This window comes from Anabrus simplex, chromosome 5 (genome assembly GCF_040414725.1).
Source record: "Anabrus simplex isolate iqAnaSimp1 chromosome 5, ASM4041472v1, whole genome shotgun sequence".
Taxonomy (NCBI): domain Eukaryota; kingdom Metazoa; phylum Arthropoda; class Insecta; order Orthoptera; family Tettigoniidae; genus Anabrus; species Anabrus simplex.
The window spans coordinates 130986952-131014353 of record NC_090269.1 but is presented as its reverse complement, the minus strand read 5'-3'; the positions used below and the strand labels follow the sequence as shown (position 1 = coordinate 131014353).

The window sequence follows — 27402 nt, the reverse complement described above, 5'->3', positions numbered from 1 at the left end:
ATTTAGTTTTTAGAGGTTCCCATCTAGGTACCGAGCGGATGCTTCCATGTACTGAGTTTTTCATACGATATTTAGAGCCCAGTCTTAGCTGCTATTTCATGAAGTTTTTCAAGGGCGTGAACTGCTTTTTGTCTGTTGTTAGAAAGAATAACTAGATCTGCGAAGGCCAAACGCTGCAAATTAATTTTATTTTTGAGTAGTCGACCAATAGTTATTCCCTTTGTACCATTTTCCCATGTCCTGATAATGTTTTCAAGCACAAGATTGAACAATAACTGGGATAAGCTATCTCCTTGTCGAAGTACTGTGGTAATATCAAAAGGATTAGAAAGTTCACCTTGATATTTAACTTTTGAAGTTGTGCCAGTCAGAATGTTTCGAAATAACAGTCTCATTTTGTCAGCTTTGAACTCTTCTAGACTATAGAATAGTGTGTGTCGGTCTGTTGAGTCATACGCTTTCCTGAAATCTACAAAAGTGATCACTGTTTATCTAGTTTTACAGATTTGCAAGATGGTTTTGAGATTGAGAATTTGTTCTACACATGACCTGCCTTTTCTAAATCCTGCCTGATATTCACCAATTGGGTGTTCAGTTTGTTTTTAAAGTCTCGTGAGTAGGGCTTTATAGAGAATTTTGTACACAACTGATAGCAAGGATATTTCACTGTATTTATTAATGTCTGTTTTATCCCCTTTTTTTGTGGAGTGGGTGAATAAGGGTACATTTCTAGTCTTCAGGAATTTTCTCCGTAATCCAGATGTCGTGAAGAATTACTTTAATTCTCTGAGCTGGGGTTTCATCTCCTAAATTCAACATTTTAGCGATAATACCATCTTCTCCCGGGGACTTTGTTATTTTTAAGTTCACTGATTATTTGCTTGATTTCTTCTAGTAAGGGGGGTTCTGAATCTGGATTTGGAGTAGGTTGTTCAAATGAGTTGTTCTACAGGAGGTCCGCAATTTAAAGGTTAATAGAAGTAGTTTGCGAGAAGTTTGCTGTTTTCATTATTATGTGTTTCCAGGAGTCCATCCAGATGTTTGAAACATAAATTAGGTGTTTGGTAATTTGATAATTCCTCAGTGAATGTTTTGTAAAAGTTTCTTGTATTGTTCTTCAAGAAATTTTAATTTCTGTAAGTCTATTTTGATCATATTTGCGTTTTCCAGATCTAATAATTTTTGAGACTTCTTTCTGGACTTTGAGAAACTCATGCCAGTTTTGTTCTATTTTATGGGCAGTCCATTTTTGCCAAGCTTGAATTCGAAGGTCTATGGTCTTATCGCAGGTCTCATTCCACCATCTATGTTTGGGTTTTCGAGGAAGAACACCAGAATCCCGGGAAGTTCCTATGAGTGTATCCTTTAACCTTTTCACTCCCAAGTATCTATCCTGCTTTTGCATGCCCCATCCTGGGTTATTTTGGATAATTTCGCACTAGCTGAAATAAACTAATATTTATTTTATATTTACAACTATTTACAAAGTTTTATGACCAAAAATGAAATTAAAACATTATCTCTTCACATTTTCATCTAAACTTCACTACCGTGTGGTGAATTTTCATGCAGTGGGTGTACACAAAGTGAAGCACTACACTTGACACTTTCATATCTAGTTTCCTTCCTCTTATGGCATGTCTTATTTGTCCTTTGTGAATAACGTAATGAATATTTCGTATTCGGTAGAATGTTCGTTGAGGTTGAGTTTGTCCCTAATGCCAGACTGGGTTGGGTCAAAATCATGTTTTATTGGTGTAAAATTAGTGTCGTTTATCCAGGTTCTACGAGAAACTGTATGTGGTGGCACTAACCTCGGTCGTTTCTGCACTATGTGATCAGGTTCGATTTCTAATTCCTCCTCCTCCCCACCTTCAGGTAAATCACTCCTACTATCACTTTCCACAGAATTATTCACTAATATATCATCTTCACTATCCTCGTAATAGTCAGACTCGTTATCATTACTTAAAATATTTAAAGTATCACTTTTGGTCAAATTTTGTGGATGCAGCCATGTTAGGTGACTCAAGAGAGCTGTCAAAGAAGAGTGTAAGGGTCGAGACTAAATATACGGTGCTTGCGATGTATCGAGATAGCTGTGTTCTTCTCTGAGCGTTGTCAGATGATGCCATCTCACGTTCAGCGACAGAACTGGAACATACGACTAAATTCGGCACCGGGAGAGAGCGGGGCATTTGAATTATGAGTTAACTCGTGGTTGGGACAGTGGAAGACACTCGGATGTCCGAGTTAACTCGGGCATGGGAGTGAAGAGGTTAATTCTGTCCTATTGGAAGGATTTTGGTATGAGATATTTGCAAGGAAAATGTTTGAATTTTCTTTAAGAAATTCAGGATCAATTCTTGTGTTTCTGGCTATTTTGAGTTTGAGCCTGCCAGGTTGGAACTTTATTTCAATTAAAGATAAGTGGTGATCGGAGTTACTGACACCGTTTTTCACTTTAACATTCATAATTTCTTTCTGGTTTCATTTAGAAATCCCTACGTTATCTATTTGAAGTTCTCCTAAGTGAAAATTTAGTGATTTCCAGGTTGTTTTCTTGTATGGAAGGGCCAGGAAATGGGTTGACATCAACTTTAACTCAAAATTATCACAGAAGCTTATTAATCTTTCTCCATTCTTGTTGGTTCTGTTGTGAATGGAGTATAGTCTTTTTTCTTTAATGCTATTTGGTCGGGGCGGATCTTTCGCCCCTACTGGCACCATATTGTATGAACCTATGTGTAATTGGAATGGCAGTAGTGTGGAATGTTGTGTGTGAGGAAAGGAAGTTTAAGGACGTCACAAACACCCAGTCCCCAGGCCAGGGATATTAATCATTACAATTAAAAAACCCTGACCTGGCCGGGAATCGAACCCAGGGCCGCCGTGTGACAGGCGGACGTGTTGCCCCCTACAGCGCGGGGCCGGATGGCTATAGTCCTACAATAGTTCTAAATTTATTTTCTTTACCAATTTGTGCATCAAAATCTTCTAGCAAAATTTTAACATGTTTGGGAACCTTTGCTGTAGTCTCTTCCAGTAGGTCCCAGAATTCCTGTACCTTTTGTATCCTTTTGGTTGGAGTTATTGGTAAATGCATGTACATTGATTAACGTATACATTTCATTTCCTGATTTGATTGTGAGTAGGAGATGTAAAGTTCATTACTTAATTTGTGATATTTATACCTACTGCAAATCCAGTACCAAATTGTAATGGTAAATTCTATACTTTCCTTATTGAAAGTGATTTTCATCACTGTATCTAGTTTCTTGAAGTACTAAAATTTGGATATTAAATTTGTCCAATACATCTGTTAGTTGCTTTAGCTTGTTAATTTTGAGAAGTGTGTTGATGTTCAAAGCACCAAGAAAATGTTTGGTCTTGGGATGAAGAGATTTGGGAAGCTCTGATATATTCCTGCATGACGATCTCGGTCCCCCAGTATCCGATGACTGAGATAACCTACTATGTACACTAGGGCCTGGGATAGTTGCTTCGTTTAAAAACATCATCATGCTGATAAGTTGAAGGTATTGTGGAGATTGATGGTAATCAATCTTGATGTTGCAAGTAAGGTATTGAGCCTTAGAGGTTGCCTCAAGATGTTTTCTGGCTGTTGCAGTATTTTACGGCTTTAAGGCAACCCTCCTCCTTTCTCCGGACTTGGGACCGGCAACAGCAACTACTGAGCTATTCAATCCACTCAGCAGCTACTGCAGGCGGAGTTAACATTATTATTATTATTATTATTATTATTATTATTATTATTATTATTATTATTATTATTATTATACAATACTTATTATAATATTAATATGTTGCCTTCTTAACATTTAGGGGCAATCTGAATTGGCTTAGGCGGACACTCATCTTTGAACACAGTCTTGCAGTTTCTCTTTGGTGGTGGCTGCCAATAGGATGTAGGGGGGTGGTCAGCATATAACAATGTCAAAGGAATATTCTCATTATATCCATAAGTATGAAAAGTAGTGGTGCCAATTCTGATCCGAGATTTACTTCATCTTACAGAAATGCCCAGAGTGGCCAGAGCAATGCACCTCATTCTGCTCATTCTCCAAAAGCATCTGGACCCAGTCGATGAACAACCCTGGTACACCATAGCCATGCCACATTAGCTGGTACGGAACACAATCAGATAGTTTTTCCAGGTCCAAGAATGCCAAATATAATGGCTTATTCCTTTCTCTGCATTTATCAGAACTACAGACTCCCATCACAAAACTCTATTGGCTGATCATAATTTTTATGATCTGTCCCAGGCATCAGTCTAGAATCTACTTGATCTTCATCACATACATCGAAGGCAGAGTGTTGTAAATTTGAACAGTCTGCCAGGTTGCTGTTTTTCTTGAAGTTAGCCACTGCTATGCTTGTTGCCCAGTCGACATACACATTACTATCATCAAATATGGTATTGAAGAAGTTAGCATCATGGAATTCATTCAGCTTCCAAACATCTGCTGGTAGATTGTCAGAATCTGGTACTTTTGAGTTCTTCATATTTCCTTGTCAGTAGTGATGCAGCTTAGTGGTCCCAAATAAAGCAAACCTTGTGGGATTGGTGGATGTAGAAATTCCATATTTGAAATGTCTGCCACCTTTTCAGGATCTGATTTCTGTCCTGTAATCTTTGTCTTCAGTGCACGTAAAATTATGTCATCTTCGATGCTTTATACCATGATTTTGATAGGTGGTAGATACTTTTTTCAGCTCCCTTAGTGTCTAGCTCTGCATATAGAACTTTGTAATGCTTAGCTTTCATCTCTCAGACAATGTTTTTGCTTCTTGCCCACTGCAACATATTCTTTCTCATTGTCATTTAGTCTGTACATTATAAGTGCACCTGACTGCACGCAAGATGATTTTCAGTATGAGGGCAGGGATCGTCACAACAAGTGCAGTGTTAGTCTGCTATAGCAAGTACGGCATATAACGAGAACCCCATTATAACAGTTTTTGTCTGTTCCTTTAAAATTCCTATATTAAACTCTGTATTGTCCTTCGGTTACAGCGAGAGCCCTATCACTGATGCATCCGTTATTACAGAGTTGATTGGTAATACCAGTCGACTGCTGTTCAGTAAAGAAAATTCGAAATGAAAGAGGAGAACATGTTTTTGTAATAAATGCTTAAATGTGTCCGATAGCAATTGTATTATAAATTTACTCATTCGGGACAAATATTTCAGATTCCCCATGGGAATCAACATCTATATCAGCAGTTAACTCAATAAAAATAAAGGCTGAATAAACAATTGCTTAATTTTAATGCTAAATACTGCAATTAAGTAAGAATGGGATACACCTCAAGATATGGCAGAGTGCATCATAGATTTCAGAGGTTAGTTTATATTTTCTCGCGCCTGGTTAAATTTCAGAAATGCTATTTCATTAAAATTTATAGCGAGAAGGTTATCATTTCTCTACTGGCACGTGAAGTATGTTTTCATTGTACATATAGTAGTTAGGTTACTGTTTGAATAAGAAAACTGAAACGTTTGCCACAAAATGCGATCGATCATTTTCTGTACAGTAAGGATGAAAGGATACCTGAAGATTGGCAACAAGGAAGCATTGTACCACTGTTCAAGAAAGGAAATAGGAAGAAATGTGAAAATTATCACATTTGCTAAAAATTATGGAGAAAGTCATAGACAAAAGACTGAGGGGTATAATAGAAATACAGTTAGAGGAAGAGCAATATGTCTTTAGACCAAATAGATCAACAATAGACTTGATATTTACAGTGTAAACGATAATGGAAAAACATCTAGAAAGGAACAAGGAAATCATATTCGTATTTTTGGATTTGGAAAAAGCTTATGATACAGTTAAGAGGAAACATGTATGGGAATGCCTACCGAAAAGGAATGTACCAAAATCATTAATTAACAAGATTAAAATGTTGTATCAGTAGAGTAAAAGCAGTGTACAAGTGGGGAGTGGTGACTCTGAAACATTTTATACAAAAAAAGGTCTCAAGCAAGGAAGTGCACTGTTGCCATTATTGTTTATTATATTGATGGATGATATCATAAAACATGTAAAACAGAGTATCTGTAGTGCTGAAGTGAATGCTTTGTTATTTGCAGATGATGTGGTGAATTGGGGAAAGGGAGAAAAGGAAGTACAAAGGAGACTGTACATTTGGAATGGAAATCTGAAGGAGTTTGGAATGGTAATTAGTAAAAAGAAAACTGTAGTCATGCACTGTGAAAAAGAGAGGCCAAGTGAACATAGATGGAGAACGCGGTTAGAGAATGTAGAACAGTTTACATATCTGGGTAGCATTGTTACTGGAAGTAATGAAATCAATCCTGAAATTAATAACAGACTAAGTAAAGGTACAACATTTTTTCAAGTCAGAGCTTTTATGGGATGACAAGGCACCCAAGAGAACGAAATTAACATTATATAAACAGTATTTCATACCAATTGTAACATACGGACTAGAAATGCTGGTAACTAATAAGAGACAAGATAGTAAGATCGATGCAGTAGAAATGAAACTTTTAAGAACATCGGTTAAAAAAACAAGGAGAGATAGAATTCAAAATATTAAAATCAGAGAAGAGCTAAATATAGAACCGTTGGTACAGAACATACAGAAAGCAAGACTGAGATGGTTCGGACATGTAAAAAGAATGGGAAAGGAACGGGTAGCAAGAAGGGAATTGGAAAGAAGGTAAGGGAAAGAGACCAGTTGGAAGACCAAGAAGAAGGTGGATGGATCAGATTTGAAAGGACATTAGAGAAGCTGGATTGGATGTGGTGGAAGGAATGGAGGAGGAAAAGGAGAAGGACAGAAAGGAGTGGAGGCGGCTTGTTAACCACACCCGGGCGACTGGAGTGGGACATTGATGATGATGATCATCATTTTCTTGCTATGTGCACTTGCAAGTTCTCTCATTGACATTCAAAGGTGATGTTGGAGTCAATTAGTAATACCAGTCACCGGGAGAGTTGGCTGTGTAGTTAGGGGTGCGCGTCTGTGAGCTTGCATCCGGAAGATAGTGGGTTCGAACCCCACTGTCGGCAGCCCTGAAGATGGTTTTCCGTGGTTTCCTATTTTCACACCTGGCAAATGCTGGGGCTGTACCTTAACCCCTTAACTGGGTTTGACGCTTAAAGGCGTCAACAGCTGTCGCACGAGTATTGGGTTTGACACCTTTAGGCGTTCTTGTAATTCTAAATGTGTTCTTACATAGGGTTAGCAGCCTATAGGCATCTGCCTATTCTTAATCACTTCTGCCATCTACTATCATAATTTAAAACTAATTCCATTCATATTAGATGTGATTATTGCTGTCCTATTCATTTTTATCCAGTCTCACGCCAGTCGGGTAGTTCGCGCCTAGGCGGCACTCTGAGAGCTGTCTCGTGTTGCCTCGTGCAGTCCGCACCAAATTCTTCCTAAATAATTTATTTGTGCATATGTACATTGAAATTACTAAATTTGTGACTTGTTGCCGTCATTGTTGTTATTACGATACAGTTGTTCTGCAAACTCGATTGTCCATGTTCTGATAACTTTTTGTAAATTGGTCTGTGTATCGTAGTAAACTGTTCCGTGTGACGTGAACATGGCTTGGTTAGGAAAGACATTTAATTATCTGAGAACCCGCCAACTGGAAGAAGGAATCACTCAAGAAAACGTTGTGTTGTGTGCCTGTCAAACCAGAGGCGACGGGAAACTGTCTACTGCTGTGAGGAATTTGACGTGGCACTTTGTGCTTGCCCATGCTTCCATATTTACCACACTGTGCGCAATTTCTGAATGACCAATGAACCAGAAAGTATGTAGAACCTATTGATGCATATCTGAAAACTTGAAAAATGTCATCATAATAATGAAAGGAACACTTTTTATATTCACTATGAACACATTGCGTATATATGTAGGTATTTACGGGTATACAAGAAAAACGGTAATAACATAATGCTATTGAATTTCTACTATATCACTAAAAATTCAAGTAAATCAAGTAAAATATATTTTTCTGTCGAGTATTTACATCTGCCGCACGCTACTGAACCCATTCCAAAAGTGCATGTTGCGCTGTATAATTACGCACTGGCTGGTTGACGTTATGAAACTATCCCCCAGTTAAGGGGTTAATTCAGGCCACGGCCGCTTCCTTCCAACTCCTAGACCTTTCCTATCCCATCGTTGCCATAAGACTTATCTGTGTCGGTGCGACGTAAAACTATTTGTAAAAATAATACCTGTTGACTGCTGTTCTGTGAAGCAAAATCGAAATGAAAGAGAATATGTTTTCGTAATAAATGTGTAAATAACTTGGTCGATAACAGTTGTTAACGACCTGCAATTACAGAGTGTTTGACATTCCTTTACAAAGGAATCAATATGTACTAATCAGTACTAGGCATGTCGTAAAATTTATTTACATCTAAATTACAACGAATATGGAAAAATAAACTAATCACACAGGATGTAACAGTTGTTAAATCGTTAGAAATAAAGGCTAAAGTAAACAATCGCATAATTTTAATACGGAAATTAAGATATGGCAGAGTGCATCATTGGTTTCAGAGGTTCAATGACATTTTCTTGTGCCTGGTTAAATTTTGGTAAGGCTATTCCCATGAAAATTTATAGCAAGAAGATTTATCACTTTCCTTCTGGCGCTTGATGTTTTCATGGTACATATATGGTTAAGTTAGGTTAGATGACGCTGTTTGAATAAGAAAACGGAAGCGTTTGCCACAACATGCGATCTTCAGTGTCGTTTTCTCACTGTGTGCACTTGCAAACACTCTCGTCAACATTCAAAGGCGATGTCGGAGAAGATTAGTAAAACCTGTGAACTGCTGTTCCGTAAATAAAATTAGAAGTGAAAGAGAAAGTGTTTTTATAATAAATATGTAAATAACTTGGTCGATAGCAGTTGTCAACTCGTTAGAAATAAGGGCTGAAGTAAACGATCGCTTAATTTTAATGTTATATACTGAAATTAAGTAAGAATGATACACCTCAAGATATGGCGGAGTACATCGCTGATTTCAGAGGATAGTTTGTATTTTCTCACGTCTAGTTGAATTTCGGAAAGACTATTCGCAAGTAAATTTATAGCTAGGGGGTTATCATTTCTCTACATGTGCTTGAAATATGTTTTCATGATACATATGCGGTTAGGTCAGTTGACTCTGTTTGGAAAAGAAAACTGAAATGTTTGTCACAGAAGCCTGTGGAGTGAAACTATAATTTTTTAAAAATGAAATTAAACATACACTTTCATAATCTACAAAACATTAGTGAATACTGCGCAAGGCCTGAGTTCATGTGCATTGAAATTGAGGCTTTAGGTGTAAAGTGCTTACTGAGTGTTGTGTATCGCCCACCAAAGATTGGATACATCACCGACCTTGAAGACATCATACTTGACCTTCTACCCAGGTATGAGCATGTTTTATTACTAGGAGACCTCATTACTGACATCCTTAACGACAAAATGACTGAGACTAAACAACTAATCAACATATTTAAATCTTGTAACATGACGATTTTGCCACTTAACCCAACACATCACACAGCCACGTCACATTACTGGACTTAATTCTGACAAATAACCCTGACAGGGTACTGACCCACGGGCAAATGTCTGCTTGCGGACTATCCAATCACGACTTAATTTATTTAGCTTATTCACTTAAATGCCCCAAGTACAGACCTAAATTAATTACATTCCGAGACCTAAAAAGTATAAATAACGAAGCCCTATTAGAAGACGCTGCAAACATACCTTGGCATAATGTCCATATTTTAGATAATATAAATGATAAAGTGGAGTTCTTAAACACACAACTGCTAGCCCTTCTTAATAAACACGCGCCAAAACGCACTGCTCCCGTAACACGCCCTGCGGCTCCATGGATGACTCAGGAAATACGAGACTTAATGACAGAGAGAGACAAAGCTTTCAGAAAATTCAAAACTAGCCAAATACCAAACGATTTTGACCTGTACAAGACCCTTCGTAACAGGACCACACAGGCCGTAAGGAATGCTAAAATAAGACACTCACAGAACATTTTGCTAACCCGAAACACAACAACAATCTGGTAAACCGTTAAAAAAATGGACATAGGTGGAAATAAAATACATACTGCTGACATTAAACTATCACTGGATGATTTAAACCAATACTTTACTACAAGACCCGTTAACATTGACGAGACAACAAAAGAACAGATGATTAACAAAATTCTACACAATGGCAATACTAACAATGGAGGAGAACAGTTATATTTTTCCCTCGTAACTCCTGCAGAAGTGAGACAAATTGCACTGTCAATAAAGACAACTGCGACAGGATGTGACAAGATTGTTCCACAGTTACTGTTAAAAATTCTAGACGTAATCCTACCAACTCTAACCCACATCATTAATACCTCACTGATAACCAGCATATTCCCTTCCCTTTGGAAGTATGCAATTGTTTGCCCACTCCCCAAGACCAACAATCCTGCGGAACCCAAAGACTTTCGATCCGTTTGCATTTTACCATTTGTGTCCAAAATTTTGGAGAAAATAATTCACAGACAAATAACTGCATATTTAAATAACAATATACTTCTTGACAAATACCAGTCTGGTTTTAGAAGCAATCATAGCACAACTGCTGCACTGCTTAAAGTTACAAACGACATAGGAGTAGCTATGGATAAGGGAGAAGTTACTGTTTTAACTCTTCTAGACCTTAGTAAGGCCTTCGACTGCGATGACACAGACATGTTGTTGTTTGAGTCATCAGTCCATAGACTGGTTTGATGCAGCCCTCCATGCCACCCTATGCTGTGCTAACCTTTTCATTTCTACGTAACTATTGCATCCTACATCTGCTCTAATCTGCTTGTCATATTCATACCTTGGTCTACCCCTACCATTCTTACCACCTACACTTCCTTCAAAAATCAACTGAACAAGTCCTGGGTGTCTTAAGATGTGTCCTATCATTCTATCTCTTCTTCTCGTCAAATTTAGCCAAAGCGATCTCCTCTCACCAATTCGATTCAGTATCTCTTCATTCGTGATTCGATCTATCCATGTCACCTTCAGCATTCTTCTGTAACACCACATTTCAAAAGCTTCTATTCTCTTTCTTTCTGAGCTAGTTATCGTCCATGTTTCACTTCCATACAATGCCACGCTCCACACGAAAGTCTTCAAAAACATCTTTCTAATTCCGATATCAATATTTGAAGTGAGCAAATTTCTTTTCTTAAGAAAGCTCTTCCTTGCTTGTGCTAGTCTGCATTTTATGTCCTCCTTACTTCTGCCATCGTTACTTATTTTACTACCCAAGTAACAATATTCATCTACTTCCTTTAAGACTTAATTTCCTAATCTAATGTTTCCTGCATCACTTGCCTTCGTTCGACTGCACTCTATTACTTTTGTTTTGGACTTGTTTATTTTCATCTTGTACTCCTTACCCAAGACTTCATTCATACCATTCAGCAACTTCTCGAGATCTTCTGCAGTCTCAGATAAAATAACAATATCATCGGCAAATCTCAAGGTTTTGATTTCCTCTCCTTGGACTGTGATTCCCTTTCCAAATTTCTCTTTGATTTCCTTTACTGCCTGTACTATGTAAACATTGAAAAGGAGAGGGGACAAACTGCAGCCTTGCCTCACTCCTTTCTGGATTGCTGCTTCTTTTTCAAAGCCCTCGATTGTTATCACTGCAGACTGATTTTTATACAGATTGTAGATAATTCTTCGTTCTCTGTATCTGATCCCTATCATCTTCAGAATCATAAATAGCTTGGTCCAATCAACATTATCGAATGCCTTCTCTAGATCTACGAATGCCATGTACGTGGGCTTGTCCTTCTTGATTCGATCCTCTAAGATCAGACGTAAAGTCAGGATTGCTTCACGTGTTCCTACATTTCTTCTGAAGCCAAATTGATCTTCTCCCAACTCAGCTTCAACTTGTTTTTCCATTCTTCTGTAAATAATACGTGTTAAAATTTTGCAAGCATGAGATACTAAACTAATGGTGCGGTAGTTTTCACACCTGTCAGCACCGGCTTTCTTGGGAATAGGTATAACAACATTCTTCCGAAAATCGGATGGGACTTCTCCTGTCTCATACATCTTGCACACTAAATGAAATAACCTTGCCTTGGTGGTTTCTCCTAAGGCAGTCAGTAATTCAGAGGGAATGTTATCAATTCCAGGTGCCTTGTTCCTATTGAGGTCACTCACAGCTCTGTCAAACTCTGACCTCAAAATTGGGTCTCCCATTTCATCAGCATCAACAGCCTCTTCATATTCCAGAACCAAATTATCTACATCTTTACCTTCATACAACTGTTGGATATGCTCTTGCCATCTTTCTGCTTTGTCTTCTCTCCCTAGAAGTGGCTTTCCATCCGAGCTCTTAATATTCACAGACAGACAGACAGACAGACATACTAATAGCAAAATTACGTGCTCTTAATTTCTCACAAAGCACACTATCCTGGATGTATTCCTATCTCTCTGATCGCCGGCAGTGTGTATCTACAGGTGAAAATTTCTCTTCATGGCAATCTGTAGAGACTGGAATACAACAGGGGTCAGTGCCAGTGCCACTCCTATTTTCGATCTTCATTTCAGGACTAACACAAGTAATTAAACATTGTCAATATCATGTGTATGCAGACGACATACAGATATATACACATGCACATCCTCGCGACTTACCGACTGCGATAAATAATATGAATGACTACCTAGGAAGAATATGTAGGTGGACCGATGACCATGCACTAAAAATCAATGCCCAAAAATCGCAGTGTATTCTTTTAGCTACCCAAAAAACCCACGCACAACTTACAGACGTCCATACCCACTCAGTAACATTAAGAAGCACCCAGTTACAATTCAAAGGCACAGTTAAAAACTTAGGAATGATAATGGATAAAAAACTTAGTTGGAACGATCATGTAACAAGCATATGTCAGCGAGTGTTTTATTCCTTACATTCCCTTAAAAAACTCAAGATTTACTCCCCCAAAATGTAAGAAAACTGCTTATCCAAAGTATGGTAATGCCAATATTCGACTACTGTGATGTAGTATACAGTAACCTGAATGCCCCACTTTCCATCAAGCTCCAAAAGGCACATAACGCATGCGTTCGATTTATTTTAGATACACTAAGGTTTAGCCATATTTCTCCCGCATTTGGTAGGCTTTCATGGCTACGCTTAAGAGAGCGACGAAATTTACACACTCTTTCCCTGTTACTTCGTATACTGAACCTTAACACACCTGAATACCTTGCCACACAATTCCATTACCTAGCATCACCTTCTAGTATTCCTACCAGATCATCATCCAGCGCAGTACTAAGCATTCCCATTCACTGCTCAACTGGCTACAGTAGATCATTCATAGTCGCCGCCAGCCGAATTTGGAATTCCCTACCTGCTGAAATTAGGAACGTGTCAAACCACCTCCGCTTTAAGAAACTCTGTCAAACCTGGTTAATGAATAATAATAATTTCTTAAAACATAGTAGGATTAGATCATAGCTGAGTTATTAGGTTAATTAAAACATTTAATTGATAATTAAGATATTAAACTGCAGATAATTTAGTGTATATTTAACTCTTCATGTAGGTGTATGTATGGTCGGACAGAATAGCAGGCTTCATAGCCTGAGTCCCGCCATGTAAAACAAGACAATAAATAAATGAATAAATAAATAAATAAATAAATCTAGTATTGGATCTAGAATGAAAACAAAAACAAGTAAGCCGTAGGTGGGTATTATCCGTGAAAACACAAGTTTTGAACAAACTGATTGCCTTTCATACCTATTTTAATGTGTATACGGTTTTTCCTGACTTTTACAAAAAATCTGGTGTAACGACAATTGCTATAGCAAGTACATTTTTCGCCATTATGAAGTCTCGCCTAAACTTACTTCTACTGTATATTAAAATGTATTCTTGCTTCCTTATAATTTGAGAACAATTTACAATCAAATGTAGGCTTCGAAGCTACCAGCAGGGTCAAACTGTTCAAAGGACTGGGAGATGATAGCAACAAATATGAGGATGATTTACCATGTATTTCCTCATGTATTAGACCCGCTTTACTTCATCTTTGTAGCCACAAAAAGTAGTGGGAGGTGGTATCCAATGTGTGATAGCGTCCCATTTCGTAGAATGAGCACATGACCTATGGCTGTAAAGACCTATAAATTGTACATGTGTGCATTTTGCACTATTCTTTGACAAATTTTTTATTGCATTCTGAGTCGTACTGGCTAGATTTGTAGGAAGGCAGTATTTCTAAATTTTAAAAAACTAAAGAAAACCAAAAATGGTTTTAGGCCCTCAAGTATGTATGTTGAGTCCTCAGCCCAAAGGCCGGCTGGATCCTCAGCAGCTCTGCCATCAGCTGTCATAAATGGCCTAGGCTTCACTGAAGAGGCGTACTAGGGAAATGAGTTAGTTTTCTGTTGCTTTCCTCACCAAGCCAGAAGTTGCTAGTACATATCAGTCTGCCAAGCCCACTGAAATGCATGCACCAACCGATCCTATGAGCATTTTCACACCATTCGTAACAGGGACTGGCTGCATGAAGAATGGCATTACTAGCATCGTTCATACCTCACTTTCATATTGTCGTAACCAAGGATAAGACTGAGACAGATCAATGAATGTAACAAAATTGCTCTAGCCTATACCAGAAGACTCACCTATCTCAATAACAGAAATTGATTACAATAATATTTTAGATTAATACTGTAAAAATGTAAGTGGTTAAGTGTAAGAGAGGACCAAGAGCCCTAACTTCGCCATTTAATAAAGAGACAAATTAATTAATTAATTAATTAATTAATTAATTAATAAATAAATAGTGCTCTCTAACCCCATGTGGGTGGGGGAGGCAGACGAAGAATTCACCCACGGTATCCCCTGCCTGTCGTAAGAGGCGACTGAAAGGGGCGACCAAGGGATGAATGAATTAGAACCATGAAACTACTCTTGATTCGTACCATCATGCGGAGAACACCATGGGTTACATGTACTTGCGAGTAGTATCACTAACTTGGTACGAAATAGGTTTGTGATTCGTTGCAGTAAAAAGCCTGGCCGGGTGGATTCCAGTACCCCTGCGTTGTACCCATGTGGGCAACACCGCGGGTCTGGGCGTAGCCTGTGAGTTGTACCACTATATGAGCGACACCGTGGGTCTGCGTTGCCTGTGATTGGTACTCGCTATGTGAGGAACACCACGGGGCCCTTGGGACCGGCACCCATGACTAGTACACCTAGGTGAGGAAACTCATCGGTTTGTGTTGGCTGTAAGTGGCGCCATTGTGTGCGAAACACCATAGGTCTGCGTTACCTGTATGAAGTACAATACTTGTGAGTAGTACCATCTTTTGTAGATCACCGTGAGTCTTCGCTACTTCTGATTAATACCCCAACATGACACATACCATAGTTCTATTTTACTTGCGACATGTACCATTCTGTGGGGCCTTAGACTTGGATTTTGCACCCCATTTAGACACCAAGCATCATTGTGCTTTATAAGTGGTTCCTTGGTCGGTAATGTTATTTTTTATCTCTATTGAGTCCGATCCACTGGTTTTTGTTTGTTTGTTTTGTGTTTTGTTGTGTTCCTGTCCATCCATTCATTCTTCATGACATATTTTATTTTTATTTTGGTCAGTGGATGCCTTGGAATTTTTGTTCTTTCATTTCGTACCATTAGGGGCCGATGACCTTCGATGTTAGGCCCCTTAAAACAACAAGCATCATCATCATCATCAGTGCTCTCTAAACACTAGGTCTCACCAGCAAAGGCATTAGGCCTACATATACTGTAAATATAATCAATTATCTTTATTTTCTCTTTTACAGTAGATCACATCATGAACTTCATCCCATTCACTCTCTGATGAGGTTGTCAGTAAGGACACCCAATCATAAAATCTTGGAGATTCATCCTTCTCCATACCCGGCCCCGCACAGAAACAGGATAAGGGTTGGACATAGTTTTATTTATCATATTATGGAATATCCATACAAAAGAATGAAAAAGAACTCAATGCCAGTCATATATCTCCGCCATTTGAGCAGTAAGCCTATCACACAATAAACCTGATCACTGCCTTTGTTTGAATTATAGTTGTCTGTGCCTTCAACTTCTCCGCTGCCAGAGTTGTCGCCATTTCAAACGACGTCATCTTCCCTGCTGTTGAGATCACGTTTAAAAAAAAAAAATACAATAGTTTCGTTCCCAATTAAGGTCCAAACAGTGAGATCTATTAACATATAGTTTCTAGAGATGGTCTTGAAGCTACCCCTTCAGAATAAAGCCATGCTATAGAAAGCGTGCCAACCCACCAGCTGATAACTTGCGTCGGTCTGAGCAAATTGGAGTTGTACTTCCGAATGTAAGGCATAGTGACTGGAAGCAGTCTTTGGATAATTGTGGCTGTTGAAAGCCAGACCTTTATTTTTATATATATTTCATGCTTGTTCTCTACATTATCACATCAGGATTTGCCTAAACAGCTGTAATTGAGATAGAGACTCGCATACCCCTATGGGTGGGGGGCGCAGACGAAGAATACACCCACGGTATCCCCTGCCTGTCATAAGGGGCGACCAAGGATTGATGAAATTAGAACCTTGAGAATGCTTGTAATTAGTACCATTACGTGTGGAACACCCTTGGTCGATATTACTTGCAGCTAGTACCACTTTGCGAGGAAAACCATGGGTCTACGTTACACAGGAGCAGTACCATTTTGTGAGAAACACTACAGGTTTGGGCATTGTTTGTGATAATGGCATGTTCCACTGTTCTACTGTGTTCAGAATGGGTCGGTGTTACATATGAGTAGTACCACTTTGTGAGAAACACCTTGGTCGAAGTCGCCTGTGATTAGTGCCACTAAGTGAGAAATACCACAGGTTTGGCTGACGCCCGTGATTAGTATCACTGTGAGTAAAACCATGAGTCTGCATTGCATGAGAGTAGTAGTACCATTATGTGAGCAACACCATGGGTTTGTGTTGCCTGTGGACGTTGCCATAATGTGTGATATACCGTGGGTCTACATTGCGTATGATTAGGGCCACTTTGTGAGCAACACCACTAGTATACGTGGCCTGTGATTACTCCCACTATGTGAAGCCACGGGTCTACGTTACTTGTGATTAGTACCACTATAGGAAGAACACCATGGTTCTGCTTTACCAATGATTAGTACCACCATGCAAGAAACACCACTATAGGAAGAACACCATGGTTCTGCTTTACCAGTGATTAGTACCACCATGCAAGAAACACCATGAGTCTACGTTACCTGTGATTAGTACCATTATGTGGGGCCAGTGACCTGGATTTTGGACCCCTTTAGATGAGTATCATCCCAGTAGTGAAGGCATTGTGAATTGGATCCACTGATTGTTTTATTTCAATCATTTTTTCATCATTCATTTTAGGTTCTATTCATAGGGCCTATGACCTAGCTGTTAGGCCCCTTTAAACATCATCATCATCAGACTACTGACAGGTTGGCACATTTATGGCACTTCTCCACCTTCCTCTCCTCTTCCATCATTTTGTTCCAATTCAGGTTTCTTCTTCTTTTTGCACTCTTCTTTATTGAATTGATTCACTTTCTTGTAGGTCTCCCTCTCGCTAGTTCCCTCAAACTTCATTTTCATAATCTGTTTTGGTATTCTTTCCTTCCCCATCATCTTCAAATGTCCAAACCATCTTAGTTTACTTCTATCATTTCTCTTGTTTAAGCTTTCCATTCTGACCTCCTTTCTCACTTTGTTTCTCAGTCTGTCTTTCCTTTCATACTTCTTAGTTATTTCATTTCACTGGCTTGAATTCTACTGTCCTCCCTACTTGTCATTGTCCAGGTTTCACCCACATAGGTCAGTATGGGTGTGTAATACATTTTGTACATTATTTCTTTACACTTCCTTGGTACTCCTTATTCAAAACTAGGTTTCTTACACTCGGGTAGAATGTATTGCTCTGTTGCTAATTTCCTTGTCCAGCCCTGTATTCTGCTTTAATTCACTCGCTAGGTATTTGAAACTGTCAACAATTTCAAAGCTTTGACCAATTTCCACAATGCCTTTCCCTTGTCTTATTCCTCTTAATATCACCATGGTCTTGCTTTTTTCTGTGTTGATTTTCATGCCATACTTTTCAATTTTCCTTTTCCTTACATCAAATTTTTCTTGTACTCTTTGGAGTTTGATTCCCAGATCAAAATATAGTCTGCAAATAGTAATGACTTCCATCTCCATGCTTCCTTTGTCTCCTTTATGATTTTGTCCACAACCATTAGAAACAAAAGAGGTGTCAGTACACTCCCCTGTCTTAGTCCAGTTTAATTTCTATACCATTCTGTTCTTCCAAATGGAGTCGATGCTGCTGACAGTTTTTGTACATTGCTTGCACCATTTCTACAGTTTGTGTATCCAGTCTCCTTTCGACCTTGGTTTCCCTACACCTTCTCCTTGCGAACACTATTGTATGCCTTTGTCAGACCTATGAATGTCATGACCATATCCTTTCCATATTCCTAATTTTTTTCCATTAATTGCCTCATGCTGAGGATTGGGTCCACTGTGGATCTTCCACTTCTAAGGCCGTACTGTTCCTCTTGCAACTCTCCTACCTTTCTTCTCATTCTCCTCTCTAATATTATTTCCAGTATTTTTGCCACTTGTGATAAGAGTGTGATTTCTCTATAGTTATCGCAAACTCTTTTGTCCCCCTTCTTAAAGACTGGTATTATTATTCTCTTTCCCCAATCTACTGGCACACGTTTCTGTCTTCATATGCACTTTAACAATTTGTACACCCATTGTAGTCCAGCAGGTCCAGCAGCCTAATTTCCGCACTTATTTCATCCATTCCTGGTGCCTTCCCCATTTACATTTTAGGAACTGCTAATTTCACCTCTAACATTATTCAGTCTTATAGTCTTCTACTGTTGAGTGATCACACCATATTAGCATAGTCTCCTCTGCAAAATTTCTCACATTCAGCAGTTTATCAAAATAGTCCTTCCATTTTCTCTTTATTTCTTCTGCGTGTTATCAACTCTCCACCTTCCTCTTTCATCAACTTTATATAAACTCTTTCTTTCCTATTGTTGTTGTTGTTGTTGTTAATCGTTTAGTCGCTTTCGACTCTCCGTGACCCCATAGACCAAAGTGCGCCGTTTCTTCCTGTCATATACTATTTTCCGAAGTCTTTCTAAATTGAGAGCCGTGGCTTCCTTGATGCCATCAATCCACCTCATCCGTTGTCGCCCTCTTCTCCTGTTACCATCAGTTTTCCCCAGCATTAAGGTCTTTTCCAGTGAATCATGTTTTCTCATAATATGACTGAAGTACTTCAGTTTTTGTCTCAGTATTTGACCTTCCAGTGAACAGCCTGGGTTGATTTCCTGTAATATGGACTTATTAGATCTCTTCGCAGTCCACGGAACTCTAAGGAGTTTTCTCCAACACCATAGTTCAAATGCGTCTATTCTTTGACGCTCAGCCTTTCTTACTGTCCAGGTTTCGCTGCCGTACATTGCTACTGGGAAGACCATAGCCTTCACTATACGATTCTTCGTTCTTAAAGTTACATCTCTACTCTTGAAAATGTTATCAAGGTTGGCCATTGCCTTCCTCCCAAGGAGCAAGTGTCTTTTAATCTCATGGCTGCAATCGCCATCAGCAGTTATTTTGGAGCCCAAGTAGATGAAACTAGGAACAACCTCCATTGTTTCACCATTTATATGCCAGGAGGTGATAAGTTTAGTTGCCATGATCTTTGTTTTCTTGACATTCAACCTTAGTCCAGCTTTTGCACTTTCTTCTTTCACCTTCATTAGTAGATACTTCAGTTGTTCTTTACTTTCTGCCAACAGGGTGGTGTCATCAGCATATCTAAGGTTATTTATATATCTCCCACCAATTTTAGCTCCAGTTTCTATTTCATCTAATTTGGCATTCCTCATCACATACTCTGCATATTTGAATAAATAAGGTGACAATATGCAGCCTTGAAGTACACCTTTCTCAATCTTGACCCATTCAGTTGTTCCATATAGAGTTCTCACCGTAGCTTCCTGATCAGAGTAGAGATTTCTCATAAGGCAAATAAGATGATCCGGTACTCCCATAGTCTTGAGTACTTGCCACAATTTATTGTGGTCAACACAGTCAAAGGCTTGAACATAGTCAATAAAGCATGAGTATAGGTCTTTCTGAAATTCTCTTGCTTTCTCCATAATCCAGCGAATATTAGCAATTTGATCTCTGGTTCCTCTGCCTTTGCGGAAACCGGCTTGTTCTTCAGGTTCTTCGATCTACATACTGCCGAAGCCTATTTTGCAGGATCTTGAGCATAACCTTACTAGTATGCGATATAAGTGCGATTGTTCGGTAGTTTGAACATTCTTTAGCACTGCCCTTCATTGGAATTGGGATGAACACTGAGTTTTTTCAATCTTTTGGCCACTGCTGGGTTTTCCATATTTGCTGACATATTGAATGTAGCACTTTCACAGCATCCTCTCCTAGGATTTTGAACAGTTCTGCTGGGATTCCATCATAACCACTTTCCTTATTGTTTGCAATACTTTCTAGGGCCCACTTGACCTCACTTTCTAGGATATCTGGTTTTGTCTCTGACAATGGAATATCTTCATCAGGAGTATTCCGATCTTTCCTATACGAATTGCCAACATATTTCCTCCACCTTTCTTTAATCTCCTCTGCTTCAGTAAGATCTTTTCCATTTTTATCTTTTATCATTCCAATCTTCGCCTGGAATTTCCCTGTGATGTCTCCAATTCTTATGTAAAGGTCTCTTGTCTTACCCAGTCTGTTATTTTCCTCAACTTCCTTGCACTGTTCATTCAAAAAGGCATTCTTATCTCTTCTAGCTAGTTTCTGAAACTCTGCATTTAATTTAGACATCTTCGATCTTTCCCCTTTGATTTTTGCATTCCTTTTTTCTTCTGGTATTTGTAGTGCTTCACCCGATAACCATTTGGCCTTCTTCTTTTTCTTTTTCTAGGAATATGCTTTTCTGCTGTCTCCTTGACAACACAGCATACGACCGGGCGAGTTGGCCGTGCGCGTAGAGGCGCGTGGCTGTGAGCTTGCATCCGGGAGATAGTAGGTTCGAATCCCACTATCGGCAGCCCTGAAAATGGTTTTCCGTGGTTTCCCATTTTCACACCAGGCAAATGCTGGGGCTGTACCTTAATTAAGGCCACGGCCGCTTCCTTCCAACTCCTAGGCCTTTCCTATCCCATCGTCGCCATAAGACCTATCTGTGTCGGCGCGACGTGAAGCCCCTAGCAAAAAAAAAAAAAACACAGCATACCTTCTGACCATAGCTCTTCTGGGACTCTATCTCTTAAATCTAAACCATTAAATTTGTTTCTAACCTCTACTGCATATTCAAGAGGTATGCTATTTAGGTCATATCCGCTTGATGGTTTGGCTTTGTCAATCCTTTTTAATTTGAGCCGGAATTTGGAAATTAAGAGCTCGTGATCTGATCCACAATCAGCCCCAGGCCTTGTTTTGGATGACTGTACAGTGCTCCTCCACCTCTGACTACAAAGTATGTAGTCAATCTGATTCCGACATTTACCATCTGGCGAGGTCCAGGTGTATAGGCGTCGTTTGGGCAATTGAAACAGTGTGTTGGTAATGACCAGTGAGTTGTCTTGACAGAATTCTAGGAGTCTCTGTCCAGCTTCATTTGTTGTGCCAAGGCCAAATTTTCCTGTTACTCCGTCTATAGTTTGATTTCCTGCTTTGGCATTCCAGTCACCAATAATGAAGACGGCATCCTTCTTTGGTGTTAACTGTAGCAATTCTCGTAAGTCTTCATAGAACCGGTCAATATCTTCCTCTTCAGCTTCTGCAGTTGGAGCGTAAATTTGTATGACTGTGATGTTAAAAGGTTGGCCTTGAAAACGTACAGACATCATTCTATCAGTTTTAAAATTGCACCCCATTATAGTGTTACGCACCCTGTTGCTAACTATGAGGGCAACTCCATTTTTCTTTTGGTTTTCATGTCCAGAATAGTAGACGATGTACTCATCTGTAGCAAATTCACCAATACCAATCCATCTCACTTCACTTATTCCCAGTATATCGATGCCCAGTCTCTTCATTTCTCGTTTGACTACATCCAGCTTTCCTTGATACATGGACCTTACATTCCAAGTTCCTAAACAGTACTGTTCCTTGCAGCATCGCACCTTTCTTGAGGCTTCTCTCAACGTAGTTCCCCCCGGAGATCCGACTAGGGAACTTGAAACTCCGGAATATTTTAAATTGAGCAAAGTGGCTCACTGACCCAGTTTCCCGCTGGGGTTGAAAACCCAACCTTCCACTGGGTTGCTCAGCTTAACAGGGGCACCACGCGTAGGTAGGATTTGGAGAATTGAGGTGTGTGAGGCTAAGTGAACTCTCTTGGTGAGTTCATATATTCGCATCACACCCCCGTTTCTAGCCAGATTCTCAAGATGTTCGTAGAGACTCCCCCAGGTCGTTTCCTGGGTCCTTCTTTCCTATTACTTCTGTATAATTCCATACAGCATTCACTTACTGCCAGCTTCATCTGTTTCCATATTTTGTGTAAATTCTTCCCAACTTTTCTTCTCTTACCAATTTCTGACATTTCCTTTTATTATCAAGATAGGCTACTTTCTTTTGCTTCTTTTTTTATCTGTAGCCCTTTTACCCCTGGACCTTAAATCGTGCGGGTCGGGTTTTTATTTTATTTAAAGAAAACTAGGCCGTTTCCATGCGTCACATCAGACTGCAATGATCGTGCGGGTTCCACGCTTCATATTGCAGTTGTGTAAATTTCGATAGTTGGCCACAAGGAGACAGTATATGTGTTTAAACTTCCGTAAACAAAACATACCATGCGGCCTCAAGGTAAGTTGTCCCTTTTATTATCTTCTACATATTGAATTCATTGTGAATCATTTTAAGATTTCCTTCAATACATGGGACACTTAAGAAAGACTGGACCCAAACAGACTGACGCACAAAATACATACATTCATAAGGAACAAGGCTACTAGACCGAATCGGTACAAGCTTACAGAAAAAGACCTGAAGACATTAGGATCACCAAACCTACTTGACCGGAATGAAATTGGGAAAATCACCACACACAGCGTTTCGAATAATAATAATAAGAAGAAGAAGAGAAGACTACACAACATACATGTTCAGAGCAACGAAAACAGATCCAATCATTGCGTATGAAGGAATACTGGGCCAACAGGAAGGCTAGAAAGTGTTGATTTCGTGCGGTGCTAAGCGACCCATTTGTGAAGAAGAAGAAGAAGAAGAAGAAGAAGAAGAAGAAGAAGAAACTCTCCATTTGTAAACTAGCACGATTTTGTGGGTTAGGGTTTAAATCAGTTAATAGTGTGTTTCTAACCTCAAAAATGATCATTAGTGTTCTGGGAAGATTTCTGTAATTATGTCTGGCTCCATGGCTAAATGGTTAGCGTGCTGGCCTTTGGTCACAGGAGACTCGCGTTCGTTTTCCGTCAGGGTTGAGAATTTTAACCATAATTGGTTCATTTCACTGGCACAGGGGCTGGGTGTATGTTTCGTTTTCATAAATTTCATCTTCATCACGATGTGCAGGTCGCCTACGGAAGTCAGATCAAAAGTCCTGCATCTGGCGAGCCAAACTTGTCCTCAGACACTCCCGGCACTAAAAGTCATGCACCATTTCATTTTTAATTTCTCTAATTATGCATTAGTATACTTACGTGAATACAAAATACATGTATTTATATGAATTTTAGGTATATCAGATGAAGAAATAGCTAGGTTAACATATGCATCTGATTATGAGAAGCGTGCTGGGCCCATAACCCAGAGGTCCGTGGATCGAAACCACGCTCTCAATTAACTCTACCACCTTACCGACAGTCAGCAGTAGAAGTCAAACAGGGACAAGAAAATTAAAGACAGTAGCAAAATAATTCATTACCACCAAAGCATACCACAACCTTAGTTGAACAATCCGTTACCCAGAGACCATGAATCAAAATAAATGTTGGTACGGCAGTAAAATTTCTAATCTACAATAAAGAGGGCAAGTTTTTCATAATGAACATAACTTACATATTTATTTATTTTAAAGAATAAATGAATTAAGCCATCACTATCAGGGAAGCGTCCAAAATTAAAACCACCCAAACTGGGTTACAAATAAGTTTAGAAAGGAAAAACTTAACGTGCCGTCCGGACAGAAAAATAAAATTACCTGATACATTTTGTATAACTTCAAACCAATCCAACTACATGTGAAATATTAACATGTTTTATGCATTGCGTCTTCAATAAGTATTTCTTTTCACAACATTTCTTTAACTTATAAATATTTTCATTACACCGAAAACACTTAGGCTAATCACCACGGAGATTTCACACGGCCCCCAGTACATGCAACGCGGATGAGAAAATAGCAGACATAAACCGGCAGAAGGTCAGAAAAATATAAGGATGAATAAAAGGGGAATACATAAAATTACATAAAGTATGGAAAACAAATGAAAAATCCCCAAGAAACGGACCAAAACTCACATGCATAATTAAGAGAAGCCGAACGCCACCAAACAACAACAAACACAATCACAACCGTGATCAGTTGCCATGGTGACAAACACGCCAAGAGTCCTTGGCAACCCCGAAAACATGAACCCAAATAACACACAGGACCAACCAAAATACGAAGGGAAAGGGAAAGATTACCAAAACACAGTCAAAATTAAATGAGCAGAAACAGAGGTAAACAAGAAATTAAAACGAATAAAGATACTGGTACCCAAGTGAAATCTCGCGTAGTTTAAGGATTATACACAGAGATGTTTCATAGTTACTCATTAGTATTGTCAAATAAATTGGTTTTTAATTAATTACACTTCCTTTTCACCCAACGGATCCCATGTATAACTTGATACCGTTTGGAAACCCAATTCAGAAAAACCTAAGGTAACCTAAAAAAAAAAAAAGCTGGACGACATAATAAATCCAAGACCGACGACGATACTCAAGATGAAAGAATTTCACTCATACTTCTTCACGCAGCAGGAAGCAGATCCAAGACAGAAATGAAGAAAAGACTTGCTTGCTTTGTTGGAGTTGGAGAAGTGTACTACTATCCGTTACTCACATAAATGAAATATACTTGAAGTTACAAATTTATAATAAAAGGAAGACGTTCCCAAAGTTGATAGATCAGCACTAAGGACAAGTCCTTATGTAGAAACACTGTTATCCTTTATCTATGTAGTGGATCGGAAAACGACCCAGGAGAGGGAACGAAACACGTCTTGCCTCCATCGTACTCCAAGGATTACTCATGGCGGACCACACCGATAAAGAGCATGGCCCACCGCACGGAGAGAGAGAAATTCAGAGACTCTCTCTCCATAAGAAACTATAACCTACGGCGCGGAATCGTACCAGACCAAGATAATAAGGGTTCAGAGAGAACGTTAAGGTAAAATAATTTCATGGTGACAATGACCGAGATGGTACCAAATAAATTGGGCAAGGCCACATAGAAGGTACTTGTAAAATACAAGACTGAAATAATTCTGAATGACACAATTTAAAAGAAACACAAATGCAGTATTCGAAATATGGTTGGGGAGAGCTAATATTCGTCACCAACGTCACAGCCTCCCCCCCAAAAACCACACATAATGCTCTTACCATACAATGATCAAACGAACAAGAAAATTTTTGTAGTACCAATCACACGAGAGAAAGATCACTGAACCATTTTTTTTTTACCACACTTGCAAGATGCATAATATACCACCTTTCTCATATTACTTAGACAGTTTACAATGTAAAATAAGCTCAAATGTTCAGCATACTTGTAGCCAAAATATAAGTTCATAATTTATATTAGCCCTCTTTTTTTTTAACTTTTCGCACATCAATATCTTTTTTCTTTTGAATAGAGTTCCTTTAAGAAAGTTCTTCAATACACATCCTTGTAGTTCCAGATATTTTGTTATACCAAATGAAAGTTCATTTTCATTTTAAAGTTCAGTAGATTTGAATTACTTAGTTACACTAAATTGTTAACCATAGGCAACCAATAGAGTATAATCACCAACTAGGCATTCGAAAGTTCTTACACATTGTTAGAAGGATCACGCCTTTTTAATTTAGCATCACACGGGTCCTGCGCGTACCATGAAAATCATTACCAATAGTTTATATCTTCATTGCTTTATCATAAAGTTCCTATCCACATACGTCCATCTTTAGGCTTCAAGTTTATCATCATAGTATTAATCCTATCTATCGGGTTTCCATGGTAAAAGAGTGCAATATCTTGTTTCATGGCAGAACAATTAGGATATAAAAAGATAAAGGAAACGCAAAGGCGCAAGGGAGGGCAAAGGAGACGCAATTGGTGAATGAAAACTACAGAATAACCAAATTCAAAATTTAGATCAACACGGATTATTACACTTGATTGAGTCAGGGCCCAAGTGTACCACACAAAACACAGAGATCACCAGAAAGCCCACTTCAGGGGGGGAAATCAATAGCATAAGTACAAGTAGCACAAGGGGTACCCATAATACAGCATTGGAACAAGCAACGTTACATATCATCAAGTCAAACGGGACTCATTAATTCATCACTCGGTTCGGTAGCAACCCAATACCCAGGTTTATGATCACCACTAAACAATAACTCGTAATCAAGAGCATCAATCACAACTTAAGGTACCACAAACACAGTACCAAAATGACAACATCCCACGGTAGGCCTAACCAGATACTCAGAGTGGAACGACCAAGTTTACAGGCACCATAAAAACAATACAGCATCTTACAACAACCGGATAAACGTAATTTAATATGACATAGATCAAGGGAAATATTTCCCGGAGAAGAAGTTATTACACAGATAAAATCCAAGGAAGCAGGGTCAAATTCAAAGCTTAGAACTTAGCAGATACCGGATTACGATACGGAGAGGAAACAATCGTTAACAATTTCCAAAATACACTGGCAAGAGGATCAAGTAAATTTTTCACGAACACAGGTTCAACTTCCCACATCAGAATACATCACCTAGTTGAATAAGAATAAGGACAAGCTACCAATACGCAATTAATAAATTATACTTCAAGGTACCAGGAATAGGGTATTAAATATGAAAAATCCAAGGCTTAAAAGATAAACAAATTCATAGCAAGGGAAGAGTAGGCACGATCGGTTGGAGACCTCTAGTACTATTAGGTGTAGGGGGCGCAATCAGGTTAGTCATCA

At 38.9% G+C, this 27402-nt stretch overlaps 2 protein-coding genes across 3 annotated transcripts in view; one reads left to right on the top strand and one right to left on the bottom strand.

The window, feature by feature from the left end:
• Positions 1–27402, top strand: part of Lnpk (zinc-ribbon metal-binding protein lunapark) — a 170114-nt gene that overhangs the window by 124795 nt on the left and 17917 nt on the right. The gene's annotated exons all lie outside the window — the stretch shown is intronic.
• LOC136874225 (craniofacial development protein 2-like) lies at positions 21574–22323 on the bottom strand (the record flags this gene model as incomplete). Its single annotated transcript, XM_067147864.2, has 1 exon — positions 21574–22323. A coding segment is annotated over one exon (750 nt), but the record flags the coding sequence as incomplete, so codon positions are not given.